This window comes from Diorhabda carinulata, chromosome 7 (assembly GCF_026250575.1).
Source record: "Diorhabda carinulata isolate Delta chromosome 7, icDioCari1.1, whole genome shotgun sequence".
NCBI classification, from domain to species: domain Eukaryota; kingdom Metazoa; phylum Arthropoda; class Insecta; order Coleoptera; family Chrysomelidae; genus Diorhabda; species Diorhabda carinulata.
The window spans coordinates 12,878,875-12,896,629 of record NC_079466.1 but is presented as its reverse complement, the minus strand read 5'-3'; the positions used below and the strand labels follow the sequence as shown (position 1 = coordinate 12,896,629).

Genomic DNA, 17,755 nt, shown 5'->3' with positions numbered 1-17,755 from the left:
TTTTTATAAGATTTATAGATATACCGTAATAATGCAATTGATCTATGATTTAATATTGACACGTGTTATTTAAAAAAGAAGAAAATAAAGCTAAGTTGATTCCAAAGACATAATAACACTAGACTGGGTATCAGTTTCATCTACAAATTTTATTCTCATTTGCTCTAAACCATAGACAAAGTGTTACAACTTCATTTATATGGTCTAGATTGGCGTAAAAAAGAAGAAAATACAATTATTGGATACTGATTTAAGAAAGTAGAAAATAAAATCAGTTTCAGGCACTAATTTGATTCTCATTGATTCTAAACCATAGATAAAATATAATAACGTCTTCAAGATAAAGATATTCATTTTGACAATTGGTTTCAAAAAGGAGCCGAAGAAAACAACTTAATTTATAGTAAATATATATTCATAAACATAATTTAACACTAAATATTATACATAATAAACATATCTATATATATTTTATTAATTTCTTCTCTCAATTCGGCATCACTTCGTAATTTTCTTCGGATTCTTCCCTATTTCGAGCTAAAGGAAATTCGAATTTCAAATGTTTGGAATAATCGTAAGTATCCGCCACGATTCCAATAAATCCGCCATAACCCACGTGCCCTTTGTAATACAATCCGGCGGATTTGAGCGGAACCGCGGGTTCCGCCGAAACGGGTTGGATATCTACGAAGGGAATCGTCGTTTGGGCGGCATCTTTAATCAAATCTGTTGCAGTGAAATCTAAAAATTGATTCCAACCAATAACAGGCTCCGACGGGGGGGAATTTGTCGGTATATCCGGTTGATCTATATTTATACGTTCCATACTGGAAAATAAAGTACGTTACGTTCACGGTTATTGGAATGCTAGACATATGTATAACGGAACTGACAGGTAAGTACAGTTCAATCAAAATAAATGAATTATTTATATTTCTCTACTTACTTTTATTTGTTATTATGCCCAAAGGATTGTAAATATATAAGAAAATCGAAATTATATTAAAAATAAGGGATTCAAATATATTATTACCTTATAAATTCTTTTCTATCGGCCTCGTATGACTCATTAGCGTAAAGTTTACCAGTGTTGAAGTCAAAACGAGTAACCGTTATTTGAAATTGTAAATTTCCATTGTTGAGAGCAAATCTAGCACCTAAAAGTTGTATCCAAAGTTACTAAGATTGTCTTTTTCTCTATCGAACTATTTAGCAATCTCCAAACCTATTATTTATTGCTTTCGTTTCAAGGACAATGATCACAACGTGGCAACATTGAAAATGTGAGGTTAAGAAATAATTAAAACTTTAATCAATCAATTTTCATTAATAGTAATGAGATTATTATGAAATAAAACAAAAAGATTTTTTTTAATTCCTTCTTTTTCTTTTTACTTCTGAGATCTTTTGAGCTGGTTTTTGAAATTTATATCAAGAGACCTAATTCAAGACGACTTATAACTAAAAACATTTTTTGAATAATAATTTCTAATATCTTTTTACATTGCTCTAGAACTTAGTAGGATTCTTGTAAGTAATTAACAAAAATAAAAATAAAATTAACGATGTTTCGTATTTAAATTAATCATTTATTAACATAACTACACATAAAAATCGAAATGGTAGTGAAATATTTTTTTCAATGCACAAAACAAAATAAATAACCACTCATTCTTCAAAATCTCATATATAATACAGTCATTGTAATTAACATTCGAAATTTACTGAAGACACGATTTTTATAATTTTTCGAATAAATTAAAAAATTCCTTCTAATTCCACACCTATACATTTTCGTATATAACACAGGCATACAGTTGACCTTGTCACTGTTGATATAAACTCAGACATCTTTCTAAATATTTACGTCGTTGCCACATTGAGTATAAGTACGTCAACTAATATTTCCTATAAACTTATCACAATCATAATTTAAATAATCGATCTACATACAGGAAGTGTTTCTAATGAATCTTCGTATACAGGGAGATTTTGAAGTACATCTAAACTTTCATAATATCGATTTATATGAAAAGAAAAATATTATTTTTTACCTGTAACAATATAATTTGATTTTTCATCGATTAGGGTATTTAAATATACTCTTCTGTGTCCGTAGTCCATTGTGTGATAATCTACCCCATTCTTTACTCCCATATCAAATATCCTATATCTTTTTACGGGTACCCATTTCACGGTAGTTTGATCTATATAACCGTGAGGTAGAAGTCTACCTTCTTGTATTTGTACGTGGAAAATACGATCTAATTTTATTAATCTCAAACCTGTTACAACTCTGGAATCATTAAAAAAAATTAGAATTAAACAATTTCAAATATGATACATCTGGCAACGTCCAATCCTCAAATAAAATCATTCCTCATGTATCAGGAGAAAATAAATTATAAACGTTGGCAATCGTTGATATTGGTCTACGGTGTTGTAAGATTTATTGTTGTCAAAATTGAGTAACTGATAAAGATTATTTTATTTGTCGTTTATTACGGTTCAAAATGAAATTTTATAAGATATATACGATCTTCAGAATTCCAAAAAATATTAAATTAGTTGCAAAACCGTGGATGACGTTAACCAAGAAAAATTACAACGTGACAACGATGTAAAACAACTGTCATATTTGTCTGGGAAGTCGGAAGTAGGTAGTGTCTGTATTTGTGTTGTGACGATTATTGTGTCTTTGTGCCAAAACTATGGTGGTAAAAGTGTGTGTAGTGGTGAAAAATGTTAGTTTTAGAAATATTTGTACAAGGTTCGTAATTTGAATCATTTAATTAAATAGAAAAAAACTCAGGTATGCGTTAAATATGCTCTCTCATAACCTCACATTTAAGTTTAACTGACATCTATATAGTCGTGATTTGAAAATCACATTTACAATGCTGCCACGTTGTTTACGTTATCCCTATACAGGGAATTGTTTAAAATATATCAGGGAAGGACTTGTGAATGATATAATACCTGTTTTTCTGGACGTCTGCCGTTGCGGGTCGTAAATTAAAATATCTATCGGATAAAGCTCCTTGTTCGTCACAATAACATAAACAAGTTGAACAATGGACGAACCATCTTGTCCAGCTGTATACATCTTTTGCCGAACATCTGTTTTCATGGCCGAGAACTGTACCGCTGTGTAGTTTTATGTATTCATATCTTCTAGGGCTCAAATTGGACTAAAATAAATATATACAGAGTGTACAATTTTTAGTTAATTTTTGTTCTAGAATCTACTATTTTCTTCAGGTGAAAAAATTCGAACAAAAACGTAGGTGAAAATGTTTCCACGAAATCATATTTTTTAATGGTTTTTGTGATATATTTGACAACAACGATTTCAATATATTGCTCGTTAGAATCGTATTACATCGTACACATCTGGCAACATCGATTTTAATATTTCACACGATTGGACCGCGTAATTTACCGGATTTTTAGAATACATTTGGCAACATCGATTTCAATATATCTTGATATTCGTATGTCGATGAATATTTTCCTGAATTCTTAATCGGTGGTTGGTTTGTAAAAACGTGACAACACTGCAAATCAAAAGCTAATCATACTCACAGAAATACATGTTGTCATATGGGACTCTATAAATTCACAGTTATAAATATTCCCTTTGCACGGTTTACTGTATTTACAATAATCGCTGCCACTGTCGTAACATCCTTGACTAGTAGTGGAAGAATATTCACCGCAAGTTTCCTTACAAGTACGAGTCGGATTCAAATCAACTTCGTTTTGAATATGGGCCTGTACGAGTCGAGTCAGTTGATCATAAGTTTTCCCTAAAATATCATTTATTACGTAAAACTGGCAACACTCATCGAACCAATTACCTTCGGAATGATATTTCGGGTCACACCTATATATAGTCGTTGATAACGAAGTCATGAGGATTTTTGTTAGACGATAAACTTCTTTCATCCTATTATTAAACTCCTTTCGAACTTCTATTGATATTTTTGAATAATTACCTAATAAAAATTTGGTTTAAATATACGAGAAGAGTTAATATTACATGTAGAGAAAGAGGTAACTTGTTTACTGCTGATAGAAAGAGAAAGAACATCTGAATACTAGTCTCTATATCATTCTGATTGGATCTGTTATATTATTAACTGTCTATCTTTAATATTAGCTCTATGAATATACGTCATTTATTTATTTGGGGTTAAAAGCGCGGTAACATTTTCGATCTGTCAACTGATAATACAGGATCGCATCTACCCTTTGCGAATTAGCTACTAAATTAAATTCACCTTTTTCTTGTAGTCGAGACGCCATTAACGCAAATTGTGTCATGACGTATCCCTTAAGTTCCGTGGAAGCTATCAAATTATAAAGGTTATAGATAACTTGTTGTCTAGATTGAGTTGGATATTCGCAATTAAAATTATCAACCATTTCCTGAAACACGGAAATCGTCATAATAAAAATATTATTTCACAATTATTCACTTTATAATTACGTATATCATTTTTCCTATCAAGTTGAGACTTTGGTTATTTATTTGTAGCGAAATTTGATTCACGTTATTTTTCGGATCGTGTAGAATATCGTTAACAAGACTGGATATACTTATGTCTTTACCATAATCAGAGTAATCTTTTTTTGTTGGTGATAATAAATGAATTTGATATCGGTGGAACTTTTCGTATAAATCCTGTATAACTCTTACGTCCGAAAAGAATAGGAGAAACAACTCGGATTTTTTTTGTACAGTCATACCATAAAGTATATCTTGAGGTAACTAAAACAAATATATACGTAGTTAATAAGTGCGTAAAAAAGAAGATTTTTTTAGTTGTCATTATCCTCTCTCATACTTTACGATTGCAGTCACTGAACTAAATCTAAATACTAAAGTGTATGAGAAATGATAACTTATGTATTACGAGAAACTACATTCAAATGTTGGTAGTTGTGGTTACAATTTATAGTGTTGTAAGATTTGTTATTGTAAAAATCGTGTAATAGTGTTAGAATGACTTATTTTCGTATCTATTTAATTTTTTCATTGAAAATGAAGTATCAAACACAGTCATAATGTTAAAAATTGAGCAACGTAAAATAAATATAATCCTCGAAATTTGTTTTCTGTCATTTACTATAGTATTTACAATATAATTATATACTGGTAACCGGAAAAATATTTAACGTGACAACGCTGTAAAACATCTGTCATAATATCTGCTAAAGAAACTTGTAATTTATGTGTGAAATAGATGTGAAGTGATTTATTTTTATCTAACGTGTTGAAAAGTGAAATTTTGTGAACTTTATTTATATGATGAAGTTAAGAAATAAATTAGGTATCTATACAAATTATTTTTCTTGTATTGATTTTGTTAACTTACTTCTCTTATTTTCACGTCAAATTCGTTAAATTTCTTGAGAATTTCGATTCCGGGGTCCACGAAATCATCTTTTCTTTCTTTGAAAATGTATTGCCAAAGTTGATCTTCTAAAACGAAGAAATCTTTTCGAAGACTATCGACTAGAAGTGTTCCAGTGTCAAGATTCACCGAATATTTCACTAAAGTTAAAATTATTGTTATTCCTAGGAATATCGTCATTGCTTTTTCAGTTGTATCACAAATGCAACTGTTGATTTAAAATCGTACTCCCTCCGCTTATTGTTTATATCAAATATATTTTTTAAAAAAGATAAGAGAGTATCTCTTTGTGTTTTCCTTTCTTGATAACCTTCAACATGATCAATGTGTTTAAACTTTTGCGTATGATCTAAATTCATATAAGATGGAGGTCGTTGAAAATATATTTAATAATTCTGCATAAAATTCGTAAATATTTTTTATATATTTTGATAAATAGTTTATGATTTATGGCAAAATTTAAAAATGGGGTAAAAATAAATACAGGAACGGCTTCTATAAGGGCAAAAGAGTAAATTAGAAACATATCTTTGAAATTTACTATAGTATTTGCTAATCAACTTTTTGACCGCTATAAATAGTGCTATACGCAATTAAATCTTATCAGGACTCATTTAATGACCTTTAGTTTCTTTTTTTATCATCTTATTTGTCTTTGTCACTTTTTTTTACTCAGTCATACTAACAATGGATTTATTCTTAAAATATACACATTTTTATAGTTTTTTTTTAATAATAAAAGTAATTATTAAAAATAATTTTCGAATGATTGTGTTTCATTTCCACAAAATATATTAATATTTAGAATTTTCTCCCCAAAACTGTCATTGATTCCAAAATTGCTTCAACGTTTGGGAAATGAACCATTTGTGAGGTTTTGTCATACGAAATATAAATTTAAGTTCAGAATTTTATTTTTTATGTCATAATTTTGGGTTTTAAAGATAATATTGATTTTTTTAACCACTAATTGACATAAAAAATCGTGTTTTTCATTATATTTTTATAATTTTGTCTAATAATTCAAATTCCAACTGATCATTATCTTTCTGTCAGTACGTACAGGGTTGGTCTCAGGTTTTTTTGTTAAAGAAATTGATATTTAAATAAGAAAAACAAACATTTTGTGAGGTTATGTCTCTTGAATAATGAACTTAACATGAGAATTTCAAGTTTCAGAAAAAAAATTAATGTTTTTAACCACTAAACGACATAAAAAATCGTGGAAAATATAATTTTCGTAATATTTTTTTGATTTTGTCAAATAATTCAAATCCCAATTGATCCTTAGCTTTCTGTCGGTACGTACAAGGTTGGTCTCAGGTTTTTTTTTTCAAGTAATTGATATTTAAATAAGAAAACGAACATTTTGAGAGGTTACGTCTCTCGAACAATGAATTTAACATCAGAATTTCAAGCTTCAATTTTGTCAAATAATTCAGATCCTAACTGATCCTTACCTTTAAGTCAGAACGTACAGGGTTGGTCTCAGGTTGTTTTTTCCCAGAAATTAATATTATAACATTTTTTTTTTCAAAAAAAGTGAGATAAATAAAAAACTTGATAATATTTAAAATCTATTTATTAAACATAGTTGAAAATACATTAAACAAATGGTAAAATGGCTTCTTGACTTGTTGAAAAATCACAGTAAAACAATGCCGAATAATAATCGCTTTTCCGAAAAATGAAAACCTTAAAAATCTAATTGACAATTTCCTCTTCGGGAAAAGCGGCTTCTAGATGTTTACTAAAATCGTAAGTGAACATTTTAAGCGCGATGAACCCGCCGAAAAATTTCCGCCCTTTGTGGAAAATGCCCGCGCCGCTGAGCGGCACCGCCTGCAGGGATTCCACTTTCTGGGAATCCCAGAACGGTACGGTGGTTTGAGCGACGTCTCTGTCGATGTCTGTGTGGGTTAATTCGATGTAACTGTCAGGCGTTGATGTAGGGATAGAAGGCGACGTCGTTCTGGTCGGTATATCGGGAGAAACCAACCAGATTTTCCTTCTGTAATTTTTTTTATCGAAAATTAGTCATGGTATAATAATAACATTGACATTTAACCTTTTTTTGTTGATAAATTTATTTCACCACGTGTCGATGCAATCGACAAATAATTTCCGCCAGTTATAACAGCGTTGCCACATCTAAATTTACGTATGTTTTCAATTATTCGTTATTAAAACACGTGGCAACGCTGTAGGGATTGAATATTTTTTAAAAGGTTTATTATTTAAGATTATTCACTAATTTTCATACGAAAACAATGCTGATAGATAATTTTTATGATAGAATTCACCATAAACGTAACAAAAATTATTCCCAACTCGACAAAATCTCGTAGAATTTCGATTTAATGAATTTTACATTTCAAAATCATGCACAAGGCAAAAGAAAATAAGAGTATAACAAATTATAACCTCCAAAGTTATTTGACAACTGACAGAAGTTTCAATTTCCAGGGAATAAATTTCCCATGGAATAAATATTTAAAAAGACGTTTGAAAAAGTGTCAAGTGTTATTATTGCGTTTTTAATAAAAAAAAATTAACATAACTGCGAATAACCTCCAAATAAGTATTTACAGTTGTCACAACGAATTAGGAACTTTTTGATTTGACAATTGACAGGTGCGACAACTCTCAGTACCTAAATTTTCCAGAACAATTACGAGATAAATAAAAATATGACGTTTCACTTTGTTTCATAAGCAGGAGTCATTTGTATGGTAAAATAGGCGGCATTAGACAAAAATACGTAAGAATTCATTAATTTTTATCTTGAAACTGTCATTAATGTGAAAACAACTATGTATAATAAAGTAAAAGCCATAGAATTAGATTTCTAACCTCCAAATGAATATAGAGATTTTTGATTTGACAGTTGACAGGTATGGCAGCTTACAATAACCCGAATTTGTGAAAACGATCACATTAACACAGTAAAAGCAGCAGTATTAAATATCTAACCTACAAATAAATGTTGAGCTTTTCGATTTGACAATTGACAGTTGGGGCAAGTTTTGAACCAACTCATAGAAAAAAAAAATTCACAAAAGTAAAAAGGCATTTTGTGACATTTTTCCAATCAACAAGTGAAATACGTGAGATTTTTAATAATGGACAGTTATGCCAACAACCAAAAATAAAATTTCCGAAAAAAGTTCAAATTCAAACAATAAAAAATTACGTTTCGCACTATTTTAACAACAAGCGTAGATTTTTCACTCATCAAATAAAATTTCGTGAAAATTTTTACAATTGACAGTTAAACCAACTTCCAGCAATAAAATTGTGACATCTTACTTTATCTCAACATCAACAGTTGTTTTGTGACATTTTTTTCACAAAATAGGTTAAATTATGTCAATATGTTGACATTTGACAGTTAAACCAACTTTTAGCAATAAAATTTTCCACAAAAGTAGATGTTCAAACCATAAAAAATGACATTTCACTTTATCTCAACAGTAAAAGTTATTTTTATGACATTTTTTCACTAAATAGGTTCAATTATGTCAATATTTTAACAATTGGCAGTTGTACCAACTTCGAGCAATGGAATTTACCAAAAAGGTAGATGTTCAAACAAAAAATGACATTCATTTTATCTTGACAGCAAATCATTTTTGTGACAATGTGACGAATGATAGTTATACAAACTGTCATAAATAACATTTTTTCGAAAAAAGTGAAATTGAAAACTAGAAATTTTGACATAAAATCATTTCGATGACGATTTTACACTCAACAGAGGAAATTGCATAAGAATTTTGACAAATGACAGTTGTACCAACAACCTAAAACCAAATTTCCCCAATAAAAAGTAGAAAAGACGCGTAAATGTCATTTTAACCGCCAAATTTTTTTTAAATAAAAAACAATAACCGAATTTTTTTATTTGCCCACCCTGTACATTATCGATTTAAATCGTATAAAAATTACTCACTTCCGATTCAAATATCCACGTATCCTGACGCACGAATTAATAAAAATTCAATAATAAATTTTGTTATCCTTAAAAATGATTAATCCTACCTTGGATTTTTCGTCGAGGAGTCCGTGTTGGCGTTGTCCTTCCAAATACTCGTACTCGTAGGATTTATCAAAGTTCCAGTAACAAAATCAAACTTACTCGTATATATTTCGAAATTCAAATGAGACCCGATCTCTTTGAACCTGATACCTGTAAATAAATAAAAAAAATTTAATTAATTACTATGTATCAAGTTATTGGACGCCATTTTGTACCTGTGACAACGTATCCTTCGTCAGCTTCCAAATCATCCAAATCAATTGCCCTTTTTTCCCAACTAAAAGTGTGATAATCTTGTCCACTATAAATTTTCCTGTCCGTTATTCTGTAATCCTCCACCGGCACCCATCGTACACTGCTTTGATCTATATTTCCCCTAGGAAGTAATTTACCTTCCTGGATCTGAACGTGAATTATACGATTTTTTTTAACGAACCTCAAACCCACTACCACCCTGTAAATACAAATAAATCCATAAAAAATTGTATTAGAAACATTTAGACTTACATATTGTTAGAAATATTCGAAATGACAGGTCTCATGTTGACGTATCTATCAGAATTACTGCCCTGTTCGTCGCAGAGACAGAAACAATAAGAACAATGCCAAAATAACCACCTCCACCAACTGTCTACTTTAGTAGTACCCCTCGTACATTCCTGTTTCCTACCTAAAATTCTACCGTTTTCATATTCGATGTACTCGTATCTTCTACCGCTTAAAGGATCCTGAAACATCGTTTTTTTTTATAAACTAATTATCGTTTATCCCTCGTAATTTACCGCTGGACATATCCACATGTCCGAATCATAATATCTACAGTCAATTATTTTTCCGTTACAACGTCTCTGTTGACGGCAATACAAATTCTGGAAACAACCGTGACTTTTCGTGTACGTGTATTCGGCACAGTTTTCCCTACAGGTGCCGTCTGGATTTAAATCTACTTCATTTTGTACATAACCTTGTAATAATTGTGTTATTTCTTCGTACGTTTCACCTAAATAAAATATTAGCCGGTCACGATGTACAATCGATTCGTATAGTATCATAGAACTAATAATGTTATTTCTATGTATACGTTCGAATCGATTCAGTTCATCTATCGATTTTATATGATTATTTACTACTATTAAATATTTTTTTTATGTTTTATATTTTAAATCAATAAAAATGTGGAAAAAAATACTCCAAAACATTTTTGTTGTTATTTATAAACCAATCGAGTCTTAAAAATTGGACTAATAGAATCGATGTGAACTGATTCATATCTACAACAATTAAACCATTTTAGACAATTTTCTTTTGATATTATTTTTTTGAAAATGTATCACAATTTCAATGCAATGAAAACTTTTATTTTTATGACATAAATTGTCATTACAAACGAAATTGATTATGTATATAAACACGTGATTGAGAAAGTTTTTATTTGAGAGAGAAACAGAAATAGGAGATGTGTCTGCAATAATATTCGAGAAGCACACGTGCAAAATTACAATATTAGAGATATGAGTTATGTCTGCAATCCAAAACGAACACGTGTATAATTGCAATCTCATCTTTTTTTATATATTATACTATTTATTGTGTTGTTTATTTTGTTAAATGAAACTTTATAACTGTCTTTTTATTCATTAAAGAAGGACGTAACTATCGATTTTCAAACGTTTCTCGAGAAAGTGATCATAATACTAATACAGGGCGATTCCGATAAGTAATTATGAAATTCTTGCTAGTATGTATATAGAATGTGTTAGAATATCAGCAAAATTTCAAGGAATTTCCACTGCTATGTCGTTAAAGTATTAAAAGTTTATATTACAGGGTATTATCAAAAGTATTATAACAATAATGATATATTAGAAATTGAACCTTTAAGTTACAGGGTGGTGTCGAAACATAATTAAAAATCTAAATATTGATGCAAATTATTTGTTCAAGTTACAGGGTGATATCGCAAAGTAGTTTTACGTCAGAAATACTGGTGCAAACTGAACGTTTAAGTTACAGTGTGGTGTCGAAAAGTAACTATAAATCGAAATATTGGTGCAATTTGATGTTAAAGTTACAGAGTAATATCGCAAAGTAGTTATAAATCAGAAATACTGGTGCAAATTGAAAGTTCAAGTTACAGGGTGGTGTCGAAAAGTAATTATAAGTTGAAATATTGGTGCTAATTGGATGTTTGAGTTACGGGGTGGTGTCGAAAAGTAATTATAAATCGAAATCTTGGTGCAAATTGTTTGTTCAAGTTACAGGGTGATATCGAAAAATACTTATAAGTCAGGAATACTTGTGAAAATTGAACGTTTAAGTTACAGGGTGATATCGAAAATTACATATAAGTCAAAAATACTGGTAAAAAATAAATTTTGAGAACTTGTAGCTACGTTATTGGACGTAAAATAAAAAAAATGAAATTGAATTCGTAATTTTAATAAAATAAATTAAACAATTTTATTGAATACCGATTGTATTTATGCTGCACTTACCTTTGACGTATTTTTTGGGATCGCATTTCCAATATTCTCTAGACGCTTCCCCCATGACTTTTTTCACTACATTTATCGCACTGTTGGTTCTTTCTTCGAATCTCTCGCGTAAAATTTGAGATTCCGTCGTAAAATTACCTGAAAACAAACAAACATACGAAGAAACCGAGCAGTTTATTGATTTCGAACGAGATTATGAATCAGTAACGAGAAGGGCACTACACTCACCTTTATTATATAACCTCAGGAGCATGTAAGAGAACTGAATCATAGAATAGCCCTTTAATTCGGTAATGGCTATTGAATTGTATAAATTGAAGATTACTTGTTGGGGGGATTGTTTGGAATTACAAATCGTATCCCCTTCTATTTCCTACAAAGTAAAAACCATCAAAATCCGCCAAATTTCATCACCAAAACAACTTTTGTTTATATAGTTTTCGCTGAGTTCATTTGGTCAGGTTCATATCGAGCCCAAACGATTACTGAAGTCAGGAACGGACTCGCATTTTTTCAATGTCTAGGTTAGAAATCGAAATAAAAGAGAAAAAAATGTTTTAAAGGGCATATACCTTGATTCCTTCGAACAATTTAGCTCTAGTTTCGTGTATCTTGATCAAAGAAGTCTCCATGTTGTTTTTATCATCTAAAACGGCGTTAGCTAGATCCAACCACGCTTGTTTAGGCGACGGTATCCTACCGGGAGACGTCTGTTGTTTCTGGAATCTTCTAAATGTGCCATAAAGTCCGTCGATTGATCGCATATCACTAAGGACCAATTGGAACGCCCATACGTCGTTGATTGTATCCAAACCAAACGTCATCGTTTGCGGAAATGCCTTTTTCCAATATATAAAATCAATAATAAGAGAAACTTTCTTATATTCGATCTACTTGCTTCCCCTACTACATCCTTCCCATTCTGTCTCTCTTCTTAACTCCTCTTTCATTTCAGTGCCTACTTTTCTCTCATTCCATCCCTTTCCCTCCCACTCTGTCTCTCTTTATCTTTCTCCCCTTTCTAACTCCACCCTTTTTATTTCAGTCAATCCCCGCATCCTCTCACTTTGTCTCTCTTCATGACGCCCCTTTCCTAATTCCACTCCCACTTTTAGTTAAATCACTACCCTCTTCCTAACTCCGCCCTCTTTTACTTAAGTCGCTCTACCGCATTTTTTCACTCTGCCCCTCTTTATCTTTCTTTTAAACTCCATCTTCTATAACATTCTCCCACTCTGTCTCTCTTTACATTTTTCGTCTTTCTAACTCGTCCCAATTTTAATTTAATCACTCCCCTCTTCCTAACTCCACCCTCTTTTACTTAAGTCGCTCTATTCATCTCTTATTCTGTCCCTTTCCCTTTCTGCCGCATTTTTTACTAGCTCTATCCTCTTTTATTTCGGTCACTTTCTTTTCCTAAATTCGCCTTATTTTATTCCTGTCTATCCCTACATCTCTCTCATTTAATCTCTTTCCCACTTTTCTGCATCCTCTTTACGTTGTCCCTCTTCATCTTTCTTTTAAACTCCACCTTCTATCACATTCTCTCTCTCTCTGTCTCTCTTTATATTGTTCGTCTTTCTAACTCCTCCCAATTTTAATTTAATCACTCCCCTCTTTCTAACTTCGCCCACTTTCTAGCTCCGCCCTCTTTCAATTCAGTCTCTCCTTACTTCCTTACCATTCCGTCTCTTTCTTTATTTCTCTATCGCATCCCCTGTCTCTCTCATTGTTATAAACATACCTGTTCCAAAGCGTTTCCGAATTTTTCGTATTTTCTAATTAGAGTTACTTCCGGTCCGTGTTGAGTGACTTCCGAATCTTGTATTTGGTCGTCGAGATATTCCAAAATATCGTCCCACCATATATCGTTCAATTTTACAAATTCATATCGAAAATTATCGACGGAGATAATTGTGTTCGTTTTGTTAGATAAAACGCTCGTAGCGAACACTACCGCACATATCAAATACACTTTCACGTACATTTTTTTCGTAAATAAAATTTTTCAAAACCGAAATATTTCCAAACGCATTCGATTTAATGTGTACTACGAAAAGAAAAAGTGATTCAATAGAAAAACACTTCGATAACACCCGCATAAATAAAAATAGTACTAAACTATTTCCGGAAGTATATAGACATACGTGTATTACGTAAAATATATTTTGAAATATTTTTCTTACAACTTCCGATTATATTTCGTTTAATATCTTGTGCTGAAGAGTCACGATAATCTCAAAACCGTAAAATCTTCTAAAATGTTCAATTTTAAAAATAAAAAGATCAATTAATGTTAATAAAGAACGTTTCAGACTAATTAAAATCATACATATACGTAATTGTTCATTTTAGATGTTAATTGACCAAAAAACAAAGTTTTAATAAGTGACTCAAGTTTTTAAATTGTGATAATACTGAAAATAATGAAAATTAATATGTTAAACAAAATATAGTTTTACTTAAACGATAATTTATAGAATATAACTAACGAAAAACCCCGTAAAATATTGGCTATAAAATTATTACAAATTTTTTTTATAAATCGTTATAATTAGAGTTAAGTACGCCCCTGGCGAGCTTCAAAATTTGCAGAGTAAAATGGATGCGGATTATTTGACGTTAGCATTTGCTTTTGTGATCAACTGATATTTATGCAATTATACAATCAAATTCACGTAATTATTTATATTATATATTATAAATGAAATAATTACCATGTATTCAGAATTGTTATGAATCGTGTTGTAAATATAAAGAACCTTAACACTGCACTAGATCACTCTCGAAACAAAAACAAAACAAACTATCTGCAGTCACAATAAAACATTAAGCTAGTGACTATCTTTATGGTATTGTCGTCGTTAGGGTCAAAATAAGAGAGGAAATTCCATTATAAAAGGTGGAAGGAGAAATTCCATAACCTTGTGGAACAATTAAATAGTGAACGATAGACTTGGTGACGCCATCTGTTACACGAAGGTATAACTTCGATATTAACAAACAGAACCGAACCGGTTTCAAATAGTTTTAAAACTTTCTATAATACATAAATTAGAAGTATATTGTCATAATTTTATTTTAGCATAAGTTTTATGAATCATTTTCAATAGATAAACGTATTAGTGCCTCGCCTAGATTTCTATGTTATGACTCATAATTGTAAAAAGTAGAACGTGATGTTATGATAAAAAAAGCGCTAACAAAAAAAAACAGTTATCAATTATATTAATACAACTAAATAACTGTAATATTGAATGTCGATAACTACGCAGTTGCTATTTTTTTTTAATTTAAGAACGTTTTGATGATAAAGACAAACTGGTGATGTTGCAATACTTGAATCACAGTGAATCAATCACTTGAAATAAATACGATAATAAGTTGAACTCAAACAAAAACTATATAAACAAAAATAAAATCAAAATATTCGAGAAAATATTTAAAAACATTCATTTAAACGCAAATATATACTTACCCCTAAATCTTTAAGTAACAGTTCCAAAATACCAGTTTCTGCCAATCCTCTACTTGGCGGTGATATAAACACGTCTATCCTCTCCATTAAACTTATAATGGAATTACTATCGTGGGAAACGGCCGTTCTGGCGAAATCTTCCAATGTTAATCGTTCGAAATCATTTTTGCGATCGGCGTATTTTAAAAAATTCCTAAAATTAACATCGGCCCGCGTCATATAATTTGACAGATCGTTTAGACGAAGCTCCAAGCGCACTCTATCGGGTAAATTGCGAAGAATCGTGGAAATGGTATCTGTACCTGTAATATGATTAATTGCGGCTACAGTTAGAGCTTTTAGGGCTAGATAAAGGGATTATATTTTGGAAAATGACAAATATGAAATACTATTAATCTGATTGAAAGGGTTCAAGGTCATAGTTTTATTTAGACATATTATCATTGAATTGTGGGTATAACTGATGCAATTTCCCATGGAATATGAATGTCTATAGATTTATAATCAAGATGGATGACCAAAATACAAATTTGATTGGAAATGATGACGTGATTATTTTTCAGTGTGTGATTCCCAGAAAATATGTTGAATATTTTAAGAAACTTACCAACTCCGTCTACTTTCACAGCTAATTCATCCAATTTTCTCGATAAAACGTTAATTTTTCCAAATAATTTCGCTTCGGTTCGATCTAAAATCGGTATAGGCAACTCCGGAAAATCAACGCGTTGATCAACGATGTTCCAAGCTTTTGCTATACCTTCCGCGACTATTTTAGCAATTTTTACAATGTCTAACACACCTAAGGAAGCATCTACACCTTCACTATATGACCCAAAAGAACATAATACTATGAATATTAAACAAAAACGATTTCCGGACATTTTATTTATATCCGTGAGATAAAATGGCGTTGAAATATGTTAACAAATTTCGTATTAATACATTTTTTCCGCAAAAATGATTAATTATATCATTATTGCTTCACGTTTTGTTAAGTTGATTATAACTACAAACGCGCCAGACAAACTTCTCATCTGTTTATCGCAATCTGTTGCTTACTGTACTCTCCCGCCACGAGATCGGTTTTTATGCGCAGGATCGGATTAGCACATTTGTATTTTCATGTTAAATATATGAAATTATACCGGGTAGGCAACTAAAACCGAAAAAGTCTAATGGACGGATTATATTACTACTTTAGGCAAAAAAATTATTATACAAGTGGTCCCGATAAACACGTGAACATATTTAGAGGTCGTATTCGAAAATATGAAATTTAAAAAGTGAAATTTTTTAAAATTTATCAGGTTAAGTGGCATTTTATATACGATAATCGAATTCTTCGACTAATTCTGCGTATTTTTCATTCTACAAAGTTTAGTTTATCCCTTCGTATAACAGGTGGGAGGAGTGGGAAAATTGTTATGAAAAAATGCCTGTAAGTCCGGTTCTGCTTAACCGATTTTTATGAACTTGATTTTATTTGAAAGAGCTTTTGTGCAGCAATTCAAAATATATAAATTCCATGCAATTTAATTATTAACGTGAATGCTACAGAGCGTTGTTTTATATATTTTAGATATGGTGATTTCTTTTCAAAAATATACCCTTAGCCGTTCGTAGTGACGTGTATTTACAATAGATATGGTGGGCATTTTTTAGATCAAACATACTTTGATAGGTGGATAGGACGTGGAAGTTTATTTATTTAACCAGAGGCGTCTCCAGCTCACGTAGCAATCATCACACTAGCGCCCTCTAGTACCTAAGCGTGCTGAGCATTGTTAAATGGGACAAACGCCTCTGTAAGTTTACGTAATCAACCATTATAAATTCATAATGTGCGAATGTACAATTTAGGAAATATAAGTTATGATTTCGCAACTTTAAATGCCTATAACTCAGAAACTAGGGGTCGTATTAGAATTTTTTTCATGTAACAGTTCAAATAATATCAAGTTTATGAAAATCGGTTAAGCAGAACCGGATTTACAGGCATTTATACGTAACAAGGTTCCCACTCTACCCTACCTGTTATTTGAAGATATAAACTAAACCTTGTGGAAGGTAGAAGAAAATGCGCAAAATTTAATTATCGCACATAAAATTCCACTTAATTGGGTTAATTTTGAAAATTTTGCTTTTTAAATTTTATATTTTCAATAACGCCCTCTAGTGGTGGACTTACAAATCTGAAAATAATTTCCACATGTTTCTCGTGACCACTTTTGTTATAATTTATATTGATAATCTTGACGTTCGTTTTTATTTGTTCACTCAGTATATATAATTATTGAAATTGTAATTAATAATTATTTCA

At 30.9% G+C, this 17,755-nt stretch overlaps 1 protein-coding gene across 1 annotated transcript; it reads right to left on the bottom strand.

The window, feature by feature from the left end:
* Window positions 1–397: 397 nt before the first annotated feature.
* On the bottom strand, window positions 398–16,483 carry LOC130896576 (uncharacterized). The gene is made up of 18 exons (XM_057804758.1): window positions 16,040–16,483; window positions 15,433–15,734; window positions 12,183–12,327; window positions 11,955–12,092; window positions 10,242–10,459; window positions 9,967–10,187; window positions 9,675–9,913; window positions 9,462–9,609; window positions 7,134–7,431; window positions 5,382–5,630; window positions 4,493–4,774; window positions 4,284–4,431; window positions 3,861–3,998; window positions 3,586–3,809; window positions 2,980–3,191; window positions 2,055–2,296; window positions 1,034–1,157; window positions 398–827 (listed from the first exon to the last, which is right to left on the bottom strand). The coding sequence occupies exons 1-18, from the start codon at window positions 16,314–16,316 to the stop codon at window positions 488–490; spliced, it is 3,945 nt and encodes a 1,314-aa protein (XP_057660741.1). The 5' UTR covers window positions 16,317–16,483; the 3' UTR covers window positions 398–487.
* Between the last annotated feature and the right edge of the window lie 1,272 nt (window positions 16,484–17,755).

Coding starts and splice junctions, on each gene's coding strand:
- LOC130896576 (XM_057804758.1), bottom strand. CDS start 16,316: ATGTCCGGAAATCGTTTTTGTTTAATATTCATAGTATTATGTTCTTTT. Junction 3,999..4,283: donor GTCTCGACTACAAGAAAAAG/GTGAATTTAATT, acceptor AATTTTTATTAG/GTAATTATTCAAAAATATCA. Junction 3,810..3,860: donor CCCGAAATATCATTCCGAAG/GTAATTGGTTCG, acceptor ATGATATTTTAG/GGAAAACTTATGATCAACTG.